Genomic DNA, 21,824 nt, shown 5'->3' with positions numbered 1-21,824 from the left:
TGATCATTGGATTAAAAGGATGTGCTGAATAAACCTAGCTATTAACAATCAGCACATAATTTCCTCAACCCCGCACCTTTTCAGGTCCAGGTCCATGACTAGGCCACCCCAGATCACCTTCTCCAGTGTGGTGTGGTGCCCCAGTGTACAATATGCTGGTGACATTTCACCCTCCCTTGATCTGCTGGAGCCAACCTACCTGAGTAAGGTAAGTCCATCTATTTTTCAATGTTGCTTAGTTCTGTAAAGTTTTTATTGTATACCCTACATATAATTTTTAATCAAGGGCAAAAAACTTTACAAAACCATGTGCTATTGAAAAAAGGACTTGTCCTTAAGCTATAGGCAGCTCAGAGATAGATGCAGTGTCACCAGCATATTTAGAAAAACATTCCCAAGAAAAGCTGGACAATTGTAGGTGTTGGTGACTTGGATAAAGTGTGTATATCTTCTTACTAGAGCATTTCTAGTTATTTGTGGAGGTTAAGGTTAGATTCAGAGCCCACATTTTCTAACTTCTAGTTGATAACTGTATGTTTGTTTTTTTATTATTTTTTTGCTTTGAACTTAGTTCTTACGTAAGTCGTCTATGCTATATCTTCAGGCAGTGAACTTTCTCGTGGTTAGTGCTTGCCTTTCACATGCAGTATCTTCTGGGTGACAATAGGTGTTTTTTGGTGGATTATGGAAGAACAATGGTGTTCATATATGTTGGGTATACTTCCAAGATTCTGTTTTTAAAGGTCAGCAATAAGAAGCACTGCTGCCTAAAACTTAGACTTGAAATGTAATGTCTTGAATCTGTCAGACTTCAGCAAAGTAGGGACTGAAAAAGGAGAGGCATTAACCTCAGCTTGGTGCATCATTACATCTTGAGATTTATAATCTTACATTTAAACTCTTCCATTGACTCATCTCCAGATCTTCAAAGTAAAACTTCCTTCAAGCCTTGAAAGTTGTTTCACTAGGTTATGCAATTTGTTGGGCCTTCTCATGGCACGGAACTACCTTATTTGAATCTGAAGGGTCCTGTATTCCTTTTCTTACGATGCAATCTTCTGTTGTGACTCCCAAAGGGAGAACTTGGGAACTTTAGAAAGAAGATATCTGAGCTTCTAAAATGAATATTTTATGGGACTTTAGCTTTGAAGGAGTTACTCAGCTGTTATTTTTAATTTCCATTTTTCTTGCATCTTTTATGTCTTCTGCTGCATATTGTGTTTTTCTCAAGTTTCTCAACATGCGTGTAGAGTATCTAGGGTTACGCAAGCTCTATCCTCGTAGAGGGCTACTTGACAGTTGTTACTGAAACAAATGCAATGACACATCCATCTAAGTATCTCCCTGTCTCTTAGACAAGTGGACAGTAGACTGCCCCAGAAGTGGAAGAAATGAAAATTTATTAGGTATTTAAAACTGGGTAACCTGCAGCTCTGAAAATTTGCTCCAGATGTTAAGGATATCTGTCTTTTCACAGACACACAATGCCAACACTTTCTTTTCAACTGCATAGTATTTAAAATACCTTCCATTCCTTCCATTTACTATGGCCCAAACATAAGTGAATGCATTATCTCTTTAAATCTAGAAGTTATAAATATTAAAAAATAAAATAAAATACTGGGTATGATCCACTTTTGTCAGTGTGGTAGAATACTAGGGAGACTTATTTGCTTGAAGGTTTTTCAGATGTGGATGAAAGTATTATTTAGAGTAACACCCTTCTGTTTTTAATGTATCAAATGGTTAGCTAGATGTATTTATTGACTTCCATAATACCTATTAAATTTGTTTATCTTATAGCATTTCATCTAGATAGAAGAAATTCGCCGCCAAACAGCTTGACACCATGCCTAAAGATTCGCAATATGTTCGACCCAATTGTGTAAGTTTAAAAAAAACTCTCTATTTTTGTATTCAATTGCAAGTGTCTACTTTTGTTCTCTGAGAGGGGTTTGGAAGAAGAGTCAACATGCATACCTTGAAAGAAGTGTAAGTGTGTAGTGTATTTGAATGAGTAACAAACTGCTTCAGGTGCCAAGAGTTAAGGTAGAATAAATAATTGTAGCCTTTTAAAGCTTCACCTTCTGTCATGTTATATCCTCATGGGCTGTGGACTAGATCATGTTAGGAGTTGAGGTCTGACATTTAGGGCACTGACACATTGGTTATGCCAGCTACACCTCTGTGGTCTTTGAAATCTGGTTTGTCCAGGGCAGGGACTCCAGAAACCTCTGAAGTAATTTATTCCCTGATATGATTACATAATGGAGAAAAGAGGATGCTGCCTTACAGAGTAAAAATAACGTACTAATTGAGACTGAGGAATATGAGAAGCTGAATGCAAAGCAAAAGCTATTGATAAGAATAGAGAATAATAGGAAGTAGGGGAAAAAAAACAGCAGAGACGCAAGCGATTGCTAACTTCAGATATATATCTTCTGGTCTGTTTCTTTTCTGTTTCTAGATATACTTAATTATTTTAGCTTCTTGACATATTAATTGAAAAGCTGCTAGTTAATTTAGTTGAGGACCTTGTTATCCCTACTCTAAAAACTGTTTTCAGTGGCTTTAAGACCTTATGACTATTATGGGCAGAAACCCCTACTGTTGCTTCTTTCATAGCTTCCAGCTTGCAGTAGGGTGAATAAGACTGAACTTTTAGGTGTTTTGAGGCAAATTGATAGCTCCTTCAGTAGAAAAATGGGAGGAAAAAAAAAAGCTTTAATGAGAGTTTTGGGGTGACATCAATTGTCCTTGCTGCAAAGGAGACTGTGAGCTATATTGATTGGTCTGAGTAGTGCTGAAATCCAGTCCTGAAGCTTCACTGTAATATTTATGGGAATAGTGCATTGGTTTTATTGTTTCCAAATGTTAGGTGTTCAAAATGTATCCCGTTAATGGAACTGGTAACTAGGATGTTTCTTTCTTCAAAATAGCACCTCCTTATAGGCTATGCCTTTGCTGTAGACTTCAGTGTTGCTTGACATAGATTGGGTCAGTATTAGAAAGTACATCTAAGCTAAATTTTATAAACTAGTTGTTCTAGTTCTGTAATCCAGTTGTGGCCCTCAGGCCGCAGCATCTAACTTAAAATGTTGAGTAGTTTTGGTGTATGTTCTAGGCATTTACTATGCCAGGCACAAACCTGTGTTCTAAAGCAGTCTAGGCATCATTTGGATAAACCATTTTTGTTTTTCTGCATCTGTCCACCAAATCGGTGACAAGAGTTGGTCACAAAACGTGGTTAGCGTTCCTGCAAGAACCGCATTGCCAGCTGATGGAACATACGTGTGCAGGACCAAGGAAGGGCAAGTCCTGCCTTTTGGGGGGCTTGTTTCATTACGGGAAATTCCAAGTTGGTTTCAACTGTTAATGTTTCGTGTGCAAGTTCTGTAAAACACACACACAAAAAACAGACTAGACTAAGAATACACTTCTGTTTAATTTCCAAACAGGAAATGAGCACTTGGGAGTAATTCAGTGACTTGCAGTATTTGGGGGAAAAAAATGTCTGGTTTATACCAAACCAGCAGAAGAGCTGATTGCCTACCCTACTCTTCTTGTGTTAGCTGGCTTTCTGCTGATAACAACATGCTTCTCAAGAAAATCTGACCCCTTGGACATGAGTCCTGAGCTGGGAGGGAGGGAATGCACCCAGGGCAAAATTTCTAGGCTTTTTCAATTTTGACTTTAGTTCCCTAACATCCTGAGCACAGCATGAAAATTTAGAAAATACCGCTGTTCAAACTGTTACAGAACTGGAAGGAATTGGTTATTCCCTTCATAGAATTGATTCAGAATACAGAATCACAGAATATCCCAAGTTGGAAGGGACCCATGAGGATCATCAAGTCCACGAGTTCCCAGTTTAGGTTGGAAAAGACATCTGAGATGATCAAGTCCAACTGTTAACCTAGCACTTCCAAATCTACAGCTGTACCATGTCCTTAAGCACCGCATCTACGTGTTTTTTAAATACCTCCAGGGATAGTGAGTCAACCACTTCCCTAGACAGCCTGCTTGAATACATCACAACCCTTTCAGTGAAGAAATCTTCCATAATATCCAACTGAAACATCCCCTGGCACAACTTGAGGCCATCTCTTCTTGTCCTGTTGCTTGTTGTTTGGGAGAAGAGACCGATGCCCATCCCGCTACAACCTCCTGTGGGGTAATTGTAGAGAGCAATAAGGTCTCCTCTGAGCCTCCTTTTCTCTAGGCTGAATAAACCCAGTTCCCTCAACTGCTTTTCATAGGATTTATTCTCTAGACCCTTTGTCAGCTCTGTGGTCCTTCTTTGGACACATTCCACTATTTTGTTTCAGGTGAGGGGCCCAAACCTGAACACAGCATTTGAGGTGCAGCCTCACCAGAACTAAGTACAGGGGGACAATCGCTTACCTAGTCCTGCTGGCCACACTATTCCTGACATAAGCCATTCATTTTGAGCTGTCTAGCACAAAGAAAATATCCTACTTAGACTGAAAGACTAAATATATCTTCTAGTTTTTACAGGGTTTTAAGCTGTAGGTGTTTTCCACTGGTAAGTCTCCTTGCCACTGGAACCTTCATTTGCATCTTTTACACACTTGTGTCCATGTCCCACTTTGTTTATATGCAATCTTCCTGAGTAAGTGGCATTGATTCTCTAACCAGTCAACATCAAATACCAGAAGCAAATCTGGCATTCAATGTTACCAAAGTCCATCAAGTGTTCTTAGACTGTCTTGACACAAGTAGATGCAGAAAAATAAGTTTATGGCTGCTTGTAGTTTCAGATGAGAAGGTGATGGCAGGCAGGTAGAAGGGGAGGACAAAGCCCTAAAATATGGATTGCTTGTTTGATTCTTAGGACTGAATTTTTTAAAGCAAACTATTAGACCCAATTTACCAAATATTCAATAGCTGAAGTACTAAGTAGGCCCCAAAGGCAAGAAGCTGATGTCAAGTTTTAAAGAAACCACTCAGCTGGCAAGGATGAGATTGTTGGGAATGTGGGGAAGGAGGATGTTTACTCTCTGTGGACTAAACATGAGTAGACTTTACGTTGGTTTTCAGCTAAACAATTTGGTCCACAGGGGGAAAAAAAAAATCATTGAAAATGACAGAAGTTACCTTTCAAGAAAAAAGCTATGATTCTGTAGCAAGCTGCAGTGGAATGAAGCCTGAAAAATCCAAGCATACTTACTGGCTGTGTATAGCTCTAAGTAGTTTCTTTAATCAAGAGCAGTATAAAATGTTTTCTTTTAGAGGAGAAAAATGAAAACAAGTCACATAACTAAAACTTGTGTGGCTGTTGACAGAGTATATGCTCTGTAGCTGCCCATAAATTTGGTATTCGTATGTAAGGAGTTGTACTTGCATGCAAGTGCTTGTATGCACAATTTTATCCTTAAGGGTTTTGAACTTTAGTATCATATGCTTCACACCCGAAGGAAACTTTCTGTATTTTCTCACAGATTGTTCCAATGTCAGATTGAATAATTTTAGGTACTGAATGGAGAATGCTCAAAACCTCAGTTTTTATTCTAAATTTGTTGTAAGGAGGTACCTCTTAAAATGTAGCTTTGCACTTTATCCAAGTTCTTGATCTCAGCTCTATGTTATAGATCAAAAATGTACAGAGTAGCCTAGTGTTAGAGGAAAAGATCTGTAGAGCACAATAATGGATGCTAAGTACCTGGCATGATGCTGTATGCACTTTGAAGAGTTAGACTTTGGACCACTCTACTCTAGTCCTACTCTAGACTGAATGCCTGTTAGCAGCTGTGGTACATTAAATGCCCTCTTGATGACATCACAGAGTTAAAACCAAAAATACTTTTAGTTGGCCTACTCTGAGGTGATTCAGTAATGCAAACCAAAGCATGGGGCATGGGGATGAGGAACAGATTTGCTTCAGGAGCTCACCTGGTCAGGCTTGGAATTCTAACATAAACTCACCCAAATTTGGCACTTCTTTGAACCATTTTAATACTACAACATTGATCATTTGTTTTGTTAGCATATGGAAATGTACTTCAAATTAACTGTTGTATTGCAGCTTTTAGGTGTGGTTTTGTCGGGTTTCATGGGAAGCACAAAATAAAGTATATGTGAGAAAATATTTTTTATGAAAACTATTGGATCATAATCTGTATACTTCAGACTAGCGTTCTTTCATGTTGCTAGAGTTACTAGCACATCTATTTCTATGTCATGTTTTGCAAGTTTTTAATAGATGTTGTGCTTGATTAAACCTTTCATTGTTTGCTTAGGGAAATAGGTGATCACTGGCATCTAGCAATTCAAGAAGCAATCTTGGAGAAATGCAGTGATAACGATGGAATTGTTCATATTGCCGTGGACAAAAATTCACGTGAGGTGAGTGTCTTTCCAGAGACACCTTAATACTGTTTCTCCTTGTCAGCTGGACTTTAACAAAAACTCTCTTTCTTAATGCAGGGTTGTGTATATGTCAAGTGTCTATCTCCAGAGTATGCTGGAAAGGCTTTTAAGGCATTACATGGCTCTTGGTTTGATGGTAAGAAATCGGGGTTTATGACAAAACTTGTAGAAATGGCAGAGGATGGGTGTGGTTTTAATTATCCTTTTAAATGTGCTTTATATCTGAAGTATTTTTAAAGTGTAAAAACACACTTAAAACACTTAAGTGTTTTATATCTGAAATATTGAGCTGTAACAAAAAAAAGTCTTTTTAGTAGTCGTTATCACCTGGTAAGCTAATTTCCGTGTAATGAAAATGTTTGGGTTTATTTGCTATATCCTGAAGCAAAATTAATAATCCTAAACTAGAAGATGTTTTTTCTATTTGCCTTATAGGAAAGCTGGTAACAGTAAAATACCTGCGGCTAGATCGATATCATCATCGTTTTCCCCAGGCTCTTACCTGCAACACTCCACTAAAGCCATCAAACAAACACATGAACTCTATGTCACATCTCCGTCTTCGGACAGGCACAACTAATTCTCAGGGAAGCTCCTGAGAAGACTTTCTACAACTGCTAGGACTGTTACTTGCAACAGGAAATTTCCTGTTTGGCTGCCGTCTTCCTTTTTTAGTGCTTTTTGTATGTAATACTTTAATGAATTAAATAAAAGTTTGAACGTTCCAGAAATCTTGTTTCCAAAGGGACTTAGCAATGAGGCAGTAATACTGAGCTGACAGGAAAAAAAAAAATTGCTTCAGGAAGTTTTCTGGGGCTATAGTAAACCAGTGCATTTAAGTTTTGCATGAGGAATACCGAATTCATTAAACATTTTCAGATGTGGTGGCTGTATTTTTGCACCAAGACGTGTTTTTGATAATACAAAAGCATGGAGAAAAGACTTCCTGTATTTCCATAGTTTCCTGTGAAATAATCTTGTGGGTATTTTGTAACAAACAACCTACAGTTCCTGATGGTGAATAAGTTTAATTTTTTTTTCTCAGTCAATATTAGTTTTGTTTTTTTTTTTCTTGCCGTAAAATAATAATTATCTGCAGCTAGGGTATGGGGAAAGTTAATTTGGCATTAGTGGTTGCATTGTAAGTGTGAGGGAAAACATACTGAATGAGGATGTACTAGGTTTTGTATATAAATGTAAATGCTGGTGGTGGCAAAACTGGTTGTGTTCTGTGAGGATGTCTGCATTGAAGCAGTGAATAAGCTTCCTATTTTATTCAAAACCTAATGTTTTATATGGTTTTGGCTATACCATGACAAGAGGCCAAATACCTTAAAGTGTTAGATACAAGTTAAATATCTTTTATAGGTTTTATATTAAAATATCTTATGATTTTGTGTGAGAGGTCTGATACCAATTGTATTGAATTCAAATTTGTGAGCAATAAAGAAGCAATTGGCAGATACTGGAAAAATATTTTGTGAAAAGCTGTATTTATTATGACAATTGCCAGGGCTGTGACAAAATACCATTTGGGATTAAGTGACTTTCCCAATATGCTGTAACTTGTTGTACTGAACCAGTTACCTGACAAACTGTTAAAAGGTACATACTTCCTTGCAACAATTTTGGTTGATACAAACTTCGAAGTACAGCTGACAGTAAATTTTGTGATACCAAACTCTAAATTTACTAATGTTTACCCCGAACTCCAAAATTGTTGCTGAGAAGTTTAGTTGCAAGTCTAAGATTATTGGCTTTACTGATCCCAACTTCCACAGTGATTTTTATCGAAGTATCCAGCTGAATATCTCGTAGGGGTTGAGACTGGAAGCACACCAGTCCAGAAAATGTTATCGTTAACTCACTTTACTTTGTAGATATGATGGATTTGCAGCATGGACTTGCACAAATAATGCACGTTTTTCTTATGGTTAAGTAAACATGATGCACACTATTCTGCAACAGAAAATCCTATTGTGCCTTACCTTTGTGCTTTTGTGGGCACCATGTTTATTATTGGAGTTTGTTAACCGAAAAATTTTAAATCCTCAGTTTTATGTCTCAGATGCTAATGAATGAGTATATATAATATATAATCAGCCATGCAGAATTCTACTTACCGAGGACAAGTACATATTTTTGATGGGTAAGTGAATTGTGCCAGGTCTGGTAGATTTTGATGAGTTTTACTATATACATATATGTATATGTATAATATACATGTATATGTATTATATATATGTATATAAACTAATTTTGTTGTATTTGATGTGCATCATAGTGATTTGTTAACCTGACCTTAGTGACCCCATCTTGTGACCTGTTGCAAGAGTGAATGTAAAAATAGTTGTGGCATTTTAAAAGGTCGCATCTTGATACAAATGCATCCATCTTGCTTCTAAAATATATTTCTTGTAAACACTGTACATTATTATTGTAATATGTACTATTATGCAGCTTATTTTACCGTAAACTGTTAAGTTGACCAATATCCCTTCCTGCAAGACAGATGGGAATGTGTATAATACCCGAACATTTGAGAAAAAAATCAGATGTTTGTTGTAATTTGTCACCCTGTCCTGTAAAAAAAAAAAAAAAAAAAAAAAAAAAACAAACACGGAAAAGCAAACCAAACTCAAATTAAAGGTTTATTAGGGGTTTTTACACGTGTCTCTCCTCCTAGCTCCTCGGGTGCCTTTTCTCTGTGGATACTCGGTTGCAGCCTGCAGGGAGTTGCCTCAACTTCTGAGGGGGGTCGGGGCTGGGAGGGGGGTGGTGGTGGGGGGGGGGGGGGGTGCTTTGCTGAAGGCTGGCAGCTGAGGCTGAGGGAGTTGTGGGGCTGGCGTAGAAATGGGAAAATGTCACAGAATCGGTGAAGCCCTTCGCTTTCTGCCGAGCCCGCTGGGGGTGGGGGCTCGGGGCGCTCTGCTCATATTTGGCGTTGGCCGCCGGTGCCCAGGAATTTCCCGTCAGGCCTGCCTGGGCGCCGGGCCCGTCCCCGCCATCCCGGGAAGGGGGGGGACGACACCGGGGGGGAACCGGGGCCGTCGCTCCCTCGGGCCCGGCCTCTCCTCTCCTCTCCTCGCCTCCCCTCATGCGCGCTGCGCCGCCGCCGCTGCTCCCCGCGCTCCTCCTGGCGCTGGCGGCCGCCGCAGGAGCCGCAGGTAGGAAGGAGCCGGCCCCTGCGGCGAGGGGAGGGCGAGCCGGGGGGGAGAGGAGAGGAGAAAGAGGAGAGGAAAAGGGGGGAGCCGGGGCCGCACCTGCGGGGGGGGGGGGGGGGGGGGACCTCGGCACGGCCCCGGCACCGCCTCGCGGGGCCTCCGAGGCCGCCCCGAGCAGGCCGGGTCCCCGCTGGGTCCCTACCCCCTCCAGTGCCGGGGTGAGGGGGGGCGGGCGGCGGGTCCCTTCCCCGCTGTGCCCGGCTCGGGGAGTTGGGTTTCGGCGGCCTGAAGGGGAGTTGGGGCGTCGTGTGCGCCTCCAGAGCCCGCTCAGCGGTTTCTGGATGCATTATTTCCACCCCAAAGGGCTCGCTGCGCGCGTCCGAGCTGCGGCTGGGGTCCCGCCGGCCCCTTTTCGGGTTAATCCAGCGGGTTTCGGGGCTCCTTTCTGCCCCCAGGGCTGCCGCCAGGCTGAGTTCAGCTCCGTGTGGCTGTGACAGACCTGCGGCAAACGCCGGCTCCTCTGGGGTCCCCGTAAGGGCTGCCCCAAGGCACCCTGACCCCAAAGGGCTGCCGAAAACACAGCCTAGCGAGGGGTGTTCATGGGCAGTGCCAGGTGTTTGCTGCTCCCCAGCAATAAATACCGGCTATTCATAACAGATTTGAGCTTATATATATCTAGGGGAGCGCAGAGCTTTGTGTACGCGTCAGGCTTGGAGCTCTTTCCCTCCCAAGCTTCCCGCTGTGGCCACCAGCTCGGTCCCAAAGGCGCAACGTGCAGCGGGCAGACAGCTCGCCCGCCTGGCACGGCCTGCTTGGGGCGAGCAGACCCTACAAGGAAAACCCGGCTCTGCTCCCACCAGGGCATAGCGCCGGGTATTTCCAGCCCAGGGGCTGATGCTTCGCCTCTCGTCCTGCCCGTGCCCTCGCCGAGCTGCCACGAGCGCTCGCGGTTCTGCTTGCTGACGATTCCCAACTGCATGCCTCCGCCGTTCGTCACGGCCCCTGGGCTGCCAAATTTGGTTGGTAACGGTGCCCTTTAAAGCCTGGGTCTGGAAGCAGTTTCCATGTGGCTCGTCATCCTCGCCAGATGTTTGCTCATAGTTGCGAAAAGAATCGCCCGCGTTGCTGTAGGCACGGCTTAATTCAGAGCAGCATCCCTTAGCCACCTTTTTAAATATACGTAGGGAATTAAGTAAAGCGAATAGTTTAACCAGCGTTGCTAGATAATCCTATAATTCCTGTAAGGAGATTTTACTTTTTGGACGAAGTTCTGCAGTGATTTCTCAAAACCACCGGGGCTGGTGGAGCTCAGCCATCTATAGCTCAGTCCCAGACTGCGGTTGGTTGGTCATTTTCCTGTCTGACGTTGCTTGGATCTTTACAATACACATTACAGAAGACCTATTAGGAGAAAAAAAGAATTCTATTTTTCCCCCTGAAAAAACACAATCTTTAAAAACAGTGCCGTTGTAATGTTTCTATATTTGGTACCAAAGCCATATAAAGCAGTTGATCCTTGACGAAAATAAAATCTTTTGACTCAATGACCTTGTTTATTTTTCCAAGGGGTGCTGTTTATACGCTCCCTCAGGGATTTGGTTAATATGGATTTTGCTCTTGCAAGTACCATAAGATTTCCTCACAGCTGTGTGATAAGGGAAACTTGCGCACGAGGAAGATACTTGGTACGTTGCCCTGATATTTAGGAAGGTATGAAGAGGATTTTGTTTGCCTGCTTGCATTTAGTCAGCTTTAAAGATGATACTTTCTTCTGTATCATTTAAAGCCCAGCCTATTTATTTAAAGCCCAACCTGAGACATGCTAGAAAGTTAAAATTCCCTTTAAATAAATGGTTAAAGGTTTCTTTGTTATGTTGTTGGGTGTATTTGAAAGGATGGGGGAATAGGAGGGAGAGAAGAGATCTTGCTGTTAAGGATTTAATCTTCTCAGCCAGAAGGTCAAGAAGTCTGCCTGTCTGCATCTGGCTGGCACCGCTACAAGGCAGCGATGCAGTAAAGCCATCCAATTTTCAGATAGCTCCGGTGAGTTGCATAATTCAAGTGCGTCCTCATTACAGATCAACACTCAGGCAACGTGCAACATTTGTGTCAGCCCTACATAGGGAATATGACCTTTTTTTTTTTTTTCTTTTTCCCTTTGTATTCTTTTTCTAGTTTCATTAACAGCTCTAGTTTTGGCAGCCCCCAAGGCACAAACTTCCTTGCACCGTGCAGGGTTTAGCTGATGGCAACTTGGGGTAAACTGTCCGCCTTATTGTAGCTCGGTCTAGCCCTGAATTGGTTGTGGGTTCCTTCAGCTAAGAGACCCCCAGGAAAATGGAACCTCACATTCCTGGTGCATTGAGAGCGGTGTGTATAGAATGAATGTAGGATAAAGCAGGGTAGGGATTTTAGCTGCCCCCGAGTCACTCTGGAGCTGGTATGCTTGTTTTGGAACAGACTTCAGGACTACGGGGAAATCGGTGGTTTCTTGCTCTGGAGTACTCGTGTCCATACATGGACTTATTTAGAGGCAACTTTCTGCGTGTAAGCAGAGATCTTGAAAACCTAAGGACAAAACCAGAAAAACTTACAGCCTTTGGGGCTTTCATTTTTGTCTCATAGAGCATGAAGCGGCTACTGGTTAACCTCCCTCGCTCCTGTCGCTTCTGTGAGGCTGCGTTGTTATCTTTCCAGATACTTCATTCACCTCGGAAGGATGTTGGGTTCTCTGTAAACTATTACAGCAGCACAAAACTAAGCATTTAAGTCCTCCTCTGTGGAAATGTGTGGGTATATAACTAACTGGCAGTGTTTTAGAAGTAATTTCCAATTTGGCACTTAAGAAAGGGACGGGAGCATGCGTTATATCATCAGCTTCTACCAGAAGATGAAGAATGGCGTTTGGGCTTTAAAGGGGATTTTTGTGTCCTTTACCTGTGAGGCTGGTGATCCTTCTGTTTTGTCTGAAAGCAGGCCATGGGAGCTCTTTGGGAGCTCCATTCATCAGGAGGCGATTGGAAATTATAATTTATCTCCTTAGCTCCAGCCTTCTGGTTCTCATTTAACAGCCTCGGTTCCAATAGCATTATCTGAAAGCCACACAATCCAGCAACTGTTCCGGGGAATAAAGAGGCTTTTCTCAGTAAGGACTTTAAGACCTGAGGAGTTGAAACAATACCAGCCCAAAACAGGCAAGAGCAGCGCTTAAACTTATAAGGTGCTAACACAGTTTTGCTGTCTTCACGCACTTAAATTTGAGCTCAGCATTGTTTTGTAACATGATTAATAGCACAAGTGCTTCTTTATTTACAGGGAGCGGTGGAAATGATCTTTCCACTAAGTTTTGTGTTTAAACATCATTCAGCATTTGAGTGTTGCACGGACAAAATGTGAAGACAGGACTGCTGCCGAGCTCCCCCGCTCACGCTTTCCTTTCAGTAGCATCTAAATGCTGGGATTAAGGATTTCTTTGAAATGTAGGTAGCAATTTAGCAAAACATACATAGTGTGCATAGTTTGGTGGGAAAGGATACCAGGTCCAAGAACTCCAAGCGTGGCGTTTGGGTGTATTTCCCCCTGGAGCTTTTTAACTCCCTGTTCTTCCAGAGAGGGACAACGCCTTTGCGTTGCACCTGATGGAAAACAACTCCCTGCTGCCAGGAAATAACAATAGTGCTGGTGGAAAGTTACTGCCAAATGCCATCGGTTTCACTCCCACTGCACAATGAGAGTGGAAAAAAGAAATCAACCCAAGGCATCTTAGCGGCTTCCTGAGGAAGCGATCTGTGCCAGTCCATGCCAAGAGAAAACAGTCCCGAAAATGTGCAGCCTGGCTAAGAGATTGCCCTGGTCTCATTGAACTTTATCCCCCAGCACCTGGTTCTGGGGCTCAAAAAGCATGCAGGGAAGGTGCAAGAGCTTTTAGCCACTGGTATTTTCAAGTATCTGCGTGGCTGGTTGCCCGGGGTCAGGTTCACAAGGGCGTTGCTCTCAGTGGTCTGGCCTTTGGACCCCTGTGACAGGTCCGGGAGTGCTGGGCCAGCCTAAAGCACGTGCTGGTTTGGTGTGAGGTTGCTGTGCCTGCTCCGGTCTGGCCGTGCACTGACCCAGTTGCTGTGATCCTGAAGCCCAGGCCCGCAGAGCAGGTCAGAGAGGCTCAGCATCGGGCCACCAGAAGCAGCTGCAGTGTGGGTCTGTGGGAGAGGAGGAGGTAAAATGTACTTTGGGCGGTACCCTCAGTTTCTCCTGTTTTTTTCCAGCATTAAAATCAGTTTCGTTAACTCCGTATCGACAGAGGGAAGTGCTGATAGCACACCTTGCTCTGTGTGCTCTTCCTCATTTCTGGTCTTATACGGAGCTTGGCACCCTGCGCCCAAAAACACACGGCAGCTCTGCTGCCTGCCTCTGAACTTCAGAGAGGTGCTGAGCCGTGCCGAGCTATTTTAGCAGGGGTCAAGCCACGCCAGGTCAGATGACTGCCAATGCTTTGCAAGACCCTCAGACTCTGCCCTTGAGGTCCTTTAAAATATGAAATGCAGTAGCTGCTGAAGGCTGGGGAGAGGTTTTATTGCTTTGCTACATATGAATTATAGAGTAATAGCTTTTTATTTAAAATATGCCAGGCAAGTAATAACGCTGGCAGGGATACACACACTGTAACAGCTTCTTGGTGCAACACTACTTAAGATAAGATGCAGGTTTCCAGAGCGTTGTTGCATCTCCACAGTCACTCCTGTAGATAAACAAAGTTCTTCAAAAATTTTTGCAGATGTCAGACTTTCTGAAGTTTTCTTTTTTTTTTTTTTTTTTTTTTTTTTCCCCTCTTTTGGACTCTCCCACGTTACTTCTGTCTCATGCCCCAAACCAGCCCCATATTCCAGCTGGTACCTCGCTGTTGAGGAGAGCAGATTTCCTCCCAGCCCCTGCTATTATCTGTGATGCTTCTCTTTGTAATAGTCTCCAGGCTGTCACTTGCCTTTTTTTGCAGTACTATCACACTGTTAGCTCAGTCTGTAGGCACTGTAACCCTGTCATCCTTTTCTGCAGTACTGCTGCTGGTCTTGCACTCTTCATTTTGTTTTTGTTTTCCATTTTTTGGATTTTTTGAGTGTTTCTGTTTGTTTGTTTGTTTGTTTGTTTGTTTGTTTGTTTTTTTTTTGATAAAGTCCAAATATGGTTCTTTGTACATGGCTGCATGGAATTCCATCCTACTATTTTTGACCATTTCTCTAATTTATTGGGATCGTCTTGAGTTCTGCCCAGCTCTTCGGAGCTCTTCCTGCTGCTGTCAGTTGATGTCTCTGCAGACCCACTTCCCTGCAGAGAAGTGCTGGGCCCTTGTCGACTCCCTGGGGTGTTCTTCCAGCCCGGCAGTCAGCTGTGCTCCCGACTGGCAGGACCTTGATGCAGAGGGGAGATGCTTTTCTAGCTTGCTTCTGAAAATACCACTGGGGGCTCTGTCAAAAAGTCTGTCATGCTTGAGCTCTGGTGCATTTGCTGCGTTCCTCCTGCCTGTAGAACAGAAGGAAATGTTACTGGTTTCACGGGGTTAGCTTTTGCAAGTCTGTCTTGGCTGCTTTATTACCTTTCAGGTGCCCATTATGGATTTTTTCTGTAATTTGTTTTAAAAGCTTTCTGGATGTTGAGGGTATGCTTATAGACATGCAGCTCACTGCTCACTGTTTCTCCCTTTTTAAAATTTGACATTGTCAGCTTACCTGTGAGCTTTGGAAAGGCAAAAGCCTTTCAGACATCCTCAGAGATGCTTTACCTTTCATGAAGGATTGTCTCAGGTAGTTTCCCAAACACTTGAGGGTAAGTTTTGTAACCCTAAAAGGAAGTGCAACCTCAGACAAAGGTTGCAGACACAAAATAGCCTCATAATCCAGGAGTACAGTGATTCAACATTAGTGTGCCTAATTTCAGATCCACAGTCTCATATTTATCTTGCTAAAGCACCTGAAATGGATTTCTGAGTGAGAATGAAAGTTGGATAAGTTTTGATAAAGGTCTCCAAAGCTGTGACAAAGTAGGAGAAGAAACGCAAGCCCAGGGGTTTAATGGACAGTCATCAACACTCCTTATGTTGACAGAAAAATAATGATGGGAGAAAAATGTTCACCTCAAGTTTTACATGGGATTGGTGTAATGGGCCCTTCCTGAGCAGGAGATCAGGAATGGGAGTTCTGCAGAGTATTTCGGGTGGTCTTTGAGGAGAAATGGGATGTTACTCCTCAGTGTTTTGTGAAGGGTTGCTTCCAGCATTGTTAACGTCCTCTGAAATTTTGACTGTGGGAAAAGCAAGATTTAATCAGGCTGAGTCTTTAGGCTTTGGTCAGGACACGAAATCGGTACGAGTTCAATCTGGAGCTGAGCGAGTTTTCTAATCTGTTGCATTGCAATGGCAGAGTTACTTGGGGTTTGGAGTAATGACTACTACCCTTGATTTTTGTGATCCAAACTTCTGCCCACCCTGTCTGGCTCAGCCCAAATAAGGGCTTGTTTGTGCCGTGGGCTGAGATGTCCTGAGGCTGCCTCAGCAGAAGTCAGCCTTGGACCAGGGAACATGGGTGCAGTATTGGAAACTTATACAGGGGTCGTAGGAGAAACATCCCCAAAACAAGTACTACAAAGCCCTGAGCACTGAGTCCTTCAGTTTTCGGGAGTCTGTGGGATGGGAATTACCATCTCGATCTGTTCATCTGTCATCTTCTCTGTTCATATGATTTATTGGCTGGGGCTGGGACTTGCTCCTGCTGTGGTTACTTCCTAAGTGAACAAGTGATGCAGGATGTTTGCAGGAAGCTCGGGGGCTCTAGAGCGGGATCAGGCCATGCAGACTCTAGCAGAAGACCAACACTGGCTGTGCATACATGTAATTTGGTAGCAATTGGTACTGCACAGTATCCAGTTGTGATTCTGGTATATCCCCTGTTTCATGAAATATTTGGGTTTGTGGGCCAGAAACAGAAGGTCGGTGTTTGTGTGCTGGTGTCCACCAGCTGACAAACCTTTCTGAAGGTGGATGGTGTCCATCAGTGACATAGGGGACAGCCGTGCTCCACAGGCAGCCGTGCATGGAGAAGGATCTGTGCAACTGAGCCAGGGCAGTCCCTAATCAGTCATAGCAGCTGCTTTACCTGATTGCCTCTGTTCCTTAAAAAAGTCCCTCAAATACAGTGGCATGGAAGGCCATCTAGATATTTCAGACCTATTTCCAACCTGATCATGTGTTGTGCCTGTTGCTTTCTTTGTGTTTGGTTACAAATACTGAAATTTGCAGGCGGACTTACCTGATCATAGAGTCACAGAATGGTTTGGGTTGGAAGGGACCTCAAAGCCCACCCAGCTCCAACCCCCTGCCATGGCAGGGACACCTCCCACCAGCCCAGGTTGCCCAAAGCCCCATCCAGCCTGGCCTTGAGCACCTCCAGGGATGGGGCACCCACAGCTTCTGGGCATGGCATAGCTTATAGTTTATTTTCTTATCATCTGCCTATGAAACTACATAATAAATCCAAGCATCTAGAGAAGTTATACCCGTGAGCACCTAATTAAACACACATAAATACAAGAGGATGAGAAACTTTCTGCATATTTATCCAAGTGCTATGGAAATAGCATACCTAACGAGCACATCAGGCTGGTAACCAAGAATTGTTGTGTTGTGTTTTTTAAAGCCTCGAAGCGAACACCCAGCTGGTAAGGGCTTCCTAACGTGTCTGTGGGAGTGGTGTGAGACATCAGGACTGAGAGGAGAAATGAGGACTCGCGGGGCATTAATTGTGGTGTTTCCTCCTCTGGAGCAGGACCCCAAGCAGGCTGGCAGCACGCTGCATTTTGGGGCAAGGCTTTGTGAAGCTTGGTGCTTTGTCAGAACAGCTCAGGCAAAGAAACGCCCCACGTTTAACTTGGGGTGCTGAGCCGTGTGGGAGCTCCAGAGCCGTGAAACTAAGGCTGAGAGGAGCAGGGAGCGAGCCTGGCAGCTGCAGCTGAAATCATGGCTTTACAGCTTGTCTCGATACATTCAGCTAGAATTAACATTTCTTTTGCTCATGAATTGAAAACCAGCGTCAGGATGCCCAGTGGTGCAGAATTTTGTGCAGCACATCCAGGGTAAATATATTTAGCTAATTAAAAAAAAATAAAATGTTACACTTGTGCCTTTTTTTAAACTGCACTGGAATGAGAACTGGAATTCAGCTCACAGTTTCCAAGAAAAATTTTGCATTAAAGGAAGTTTGTCCTTGGACATTTTTTCTTGTATGAAGAAAACGAAGCTCTGAATACATGCATTTATCCCTGTAATTCCCTAAATGCATGTAGATATACGTAGAATCCTGGTTATTAAATAGTAGCAGAAAATTTAGTGTAATTTTTTTGTTGATCAACATGCTTAAAGATAGCCTAAGGAAGTGAAGATTTGTTTTAAGAAAATGGTGTTACAGAGATTTAAATCAAGTATTTGTTGAGTTCAGCTTGAGCAGATATTTAAAAGCAAGCAGGCTTCATACCTGGATCAAGTTCATTGCTCTTAGGGCAGAAATAGTCTTTGCTCTCTCCCTTTTCAGTCACTGGCATTCAGTATTAACTCAGTTGGATTGTACTACTATGTGTTCAAGGAACATTTAAAATATAAAATAAATTCTCCTCTTTCCTTATTTGTTGTAGGGTCTTCTTGGTGCATTAGCAATCTTTAAAAACATCAGTACATCTCTGACGAGGGGAGACTTTTTGGGGTATGGATTAGATGTGGTTTTAATTTTATTTTTCTTTTTAACTACATAAAGGTTCTTTGTTTTGGGGATGGTTAATGTAACTATTACCGTTTGTGTGCAATTCTTTTCTATTCTTTGTGCAGGACTAGAATTTCTTCATGCCATGTTTTTAAAACTATTTTTGGATAAAAGGCTGAGGTTTTCTCGTATGTTCCTAAGGATGTTCTAAATACGAGCGTGACACAATTTCTGTGATCAAAGGTACGTTTTTGCAGAGTGCTTTTATTCCTCTGACGTGTGTGCGCCGGGGCTGTAATTTGCGGGACAGCTCATGGTGCTGTGCGGTTTTATGGCAGGGAGATGGCTCCTCTCTGTGGGGAGGAGTGGTACTGGGTTTAGGCACGGCCATGGAGAAAATGTCCATGTAAGGGAGGCTGCTGGGAGAGGCAGCTCGCATGGCCTTAGCTCGAAATGCTCTGCTGCTGCCTGCGAGGCTAAAAACCAAACAACCAGCCTCAGCTGGCCTGGAGTGCCCTTATGCCAGCTAGCCAAGGGATCAGGAGGAAATTTTACAAAGCTCTGCTTCTAAGCTTTTTTTTTCCCCAATTTTTCAAATTTAATTTTATTTATTTTTACAAAATATGAGATGATACTTGGGTCTGCTTCACGTTTTGTTTTAAAAATCATATTTTCTGATGTGGTAAATCATAAAAATACGGAGAGAGAACATCTTCCAGCTGACCTGTGCTGAGGAACTGAATGCTGAGTGCAATGGCACAGGCTGATGTGTGTAGGTAGGACGTGGCTCCATGTGTCTGTTACACCAGGAAAGTTTATTTTTGTAGCAGGGTTCCTGGTGCTTATGGGCATATTACATGCAGATCCGTGTAGATAGATACTAGCACCATCCGCTTTTTTGCCTGAAAGCATTTTAAATACCTGAAAATTCCTCTGGCCATATACTTAGTGAGTATTTGTTGGTAATTTCCTGTACATGTTGTAACCCCATGGCATTCGATCCTGCACCGAGTGGCAGGGAGCACTGGTTCTGTGGGGTCTCTTATCCCGGATAAAGTTTTTTTTCTCTGAGAGCTCTTTAAAGCAGAAGCCAAAACATGGCTGAAATGCTAACTGCTTGTAGCTCTGATGTGCCTAGGGGCCTTGTTTTCTTCCGAAGATGAGTGCCATTTCTCAATTTAAGCTCACCTGTGATGCTGGCAGGGACAGGAGCGCGTTTGCCGAGGTGTCACGGGGCTTTTTCACTTGTCTCAGCTGAGGAACGAGTAAGATGATGTTCCAGAGTGCCTTTTGGAAAGAGCGCTCTCTGCTGATGTTTCAGGTAGGAGGTCCTGCTGAAGTCGTATCAGTTCTCACTGGAGCTTTCTCTTTGCCTCGTTTCATGAGCCGTTATTCCCCAGCGGCGTGGCTCCTATCACATATCCATTGTGCGCCCTTACCTGGGCAGGCCAGCGCTGTAAGCTGAGGAGGGAGTCCTGAGCTCAGGTTCACTGCATAACACAGCTTAAAAGGACTCAATTCCAAGTGATTTCTTGCTTTAAGCTTGAAAATTTGTCTCTCTCTCTTTTTTTTTTTTTTTCTTCTTGAAGTTGTTTTGGGAAAGCACAGCAGAAATTCCCTTTGAAGGGCTTCTGTTCACTGCAAAAAAAAAGGAGAGTGGTAAATAATGCACGGGATTTTTCCTGAATTAAAAATAGAAGAGAAAGCTTACGAGTTCTGCTGTGCTGGCAAGCTTGACAAAGCAAATATTGGTGGAGAGGGAGAGCACGCCTCCCCAAATCTAGCTGTGAGTATAAATAGCTTCCATGTCTTCAGTGCTGGCCTACCTTTGGGTTAAAGCTCCTGTGCGGCAGTAACCCGCAAGTCTAGGGGGTTTAAAACTGTTGTGTGTTTTTTTTTTTCCTTCAGTACTGAAAACAAATTCTTCATTGGTGAGCAAAGCAAAAAGCTTTCAGGCTTGCCAGTAGGAATTGTTAAATTAAAAGGTTGTTTCCAGAACACTTGTATCTCATCACGCCAGCACCAGAAGCAATTAATCCTTTACCGCCGCACCGGAGAGGACTGATGGACTGGAAGAGATTAGATAATTTTCAAGATGTTGAAAGGATCCTGCGTCTCGCAGCAGACCCATTTACGAGTGGTTTATGAGTGCCGTGCTTATAAACTCGCTCCGTACAAGGAATGAGCTGCGTGCTGGCAGGCTCCCAGGGCAGGGGAACCGACAGCGCAGCAGCCGCGTGCTATTTTGGTGCGTCGGATCTGGGAGGAGCAGGAAGAGATGGGGGAAAATCCCAGCTGACCTATATTTACGCTCCTGTGGGAAGTGTTGCCAGCCCTAACCGTCGGGTAAGAGTCTGGCAATGGGATGTGGGAGCGCTTGCGAGGCTCGGAGGCTCCCAGCTTAACAGAACAGCTCCTCGGTTGTCCCAGGCTCTGGGGCGCGTGGCTCGGCTGCTCCCTCTCTTCCTCTCCTTGGGGTGACACCGTTTGTTCCCGTCTCCTTGCAACCTCACTTTTCTCTTCCCATTTGTTCTATTTCCCACAAGGCTTGCAATGTCTTGTCTCCCTCCTTTCATTTCACACCCCTCCTTCAAGACCAAAACCAGCCCCTCGAGCAAGGACCCTCTTAGCTTTTGTGTTACTTACAGGAGAATTAATTAACCTTCCTGCCCTGTGCACTCCAAGTATTGAACTGCTGTGATTCATTATCACACTGCTCTTAATATCCTTATTAGAGTCCCATGCCTTACTTTTGGTAATCCTTTCTTTCTCTCCCGATGCTTTCTCGCTGTGATAAATTAGCTAATGGCCACTTAGTCCTCTTCCCCCCATGGCTCCTGGCCCTGGCCCATGCTCTCAGTTCGGGGGGACCAGTACCACTGTGATGCTGTGTGCAAGTGGCACTTATTAAAACAAGGAGAATTCAGTGTCACAGCTCTTTTCTTCAGTGGGAGCAGTTATAGAACAGGGAGATGTGCTTTTCCCCTCTCATTTTTTTCCCCATAAGGGTACAGATGTTGAAAAAAGCCTTTGCTTTGATTGTTCTTTCTTGTCTCCTACCTTCTCGACTTGGTCCCTGGGCACACCTCCCAGGGCTTTTGTTTCACGAGCCTGTTTGCTGCCAGTCTGGTTTTCGTGAGCTGGAGATGGGAGCAGCGTGAGAGCCAGCTGAGCCAACAGCGAGGGATATTCCTGTAAGGGACTGCGAGCTTCCCGTCTTTGGCAGCCCGTACCAGGCAGAATGTTAGCTCAATCCAAGCATTAAATGAAAATTAAATATAGCTCTTTGTTCTCTGCCCAGAGGTAGGGTTTTTCTCTTACGCATCACTTCTCTGTTCCCGGATACCCGTTCTAATATGAACGTAAACTCACAGGCACACAAAGTGCTGCCTCCTTACTTAGCACATTTTCTTCTCAGCTGTTGAAGTCGGTGAAATCATCCTGAGTTGTGAGCAGCGGTTTCAGAATCTGTCTCGTTTTCCAAGGTTTTAATGGATTACTGGGTTGAAAAGATGACTGTAGCCTGCAGGAG

General features: G+C 43.5%; 2 protein-coding genes across 4 annotated transcripts in view; both read left to right on the top strand.

The window, feature by feature from the left end:
* The window catches only part of LEMD3 (LEM domain containing 3), a 48,516-nt gene extending 39,459 nt beyond the window's left edge, over nucleotides 1-9,057 (top strand). Inside the window, exons 10-13 of one of the 2 annotated variants that reach the window (XM_084511426.1) lie at nucleotides 1,804-1,885; nucleotides 6,261-6,366; nucleotides 6,448-6,526; nucleotides 6,826-9,057. In XM_084511426.1, coding sequence (XP_084367552.1) covers nucleotides 1,804-1,885; nucleotides 6,261-6,366; nucleotides 6,448-6,526; nucleotides 6,826-6,989 — 431 coding nt within the window. In that variant the 3' untranslated portion in view covers nucleotides 6,990-9,057. Of the gene's footprint in view, nucleotides 1-84; nucleotides 209-1,803; nucleotides 1,886-6,260; nucleotides 6,367-6,447; nucleotides 6,527-6,825 lie in introns of those variants that run through there. The other variant, XR_014690385.1, reaches the window with a different exon arrangement.
* Nucleotides 9,058-9,413: 356 nt separating this feature from the next.
* MSRB3 (methionine sulfoxide reductase B3) overlaps nucleotides 9,414-21,824 on the top strand; it is an 83,371-nt gene continuing 70,960 nt past the window's right edge. The window contains exon 1 of one of the 2 annotated variants that reach the window (XM_084511454.1): nucleotides 9,414-9,557. In XM_084511454.1, coding sequence (XP_084367580.1) covers nucleotides 9,488-9,557 — 70 coding nt within the window. In that variant the 5' untranslated portion in view covers nucleotides 9,414-9,487. The remainder of the gene's footprint in view (nucleotides 9,558-21,824) is intronic. The other variant, XM_084511453.1, reaches the window with a different exon arrangement.

Source organism: Aythya ferina, assembly GCF_964211825.1.
Source record: "Aythya ferina genome assembly, chromosome: 1".
NCBI lineage: Eukaryota > Metazoa > Chordata > Aves > Anseriformes > Anatidae > Aythya > Aythya ferina.
The sequence above is the reverse complement of the archived record's forward strand: the minus strand, read 5'-3'. Positions and strand labels throughout refer to the sequence as shown.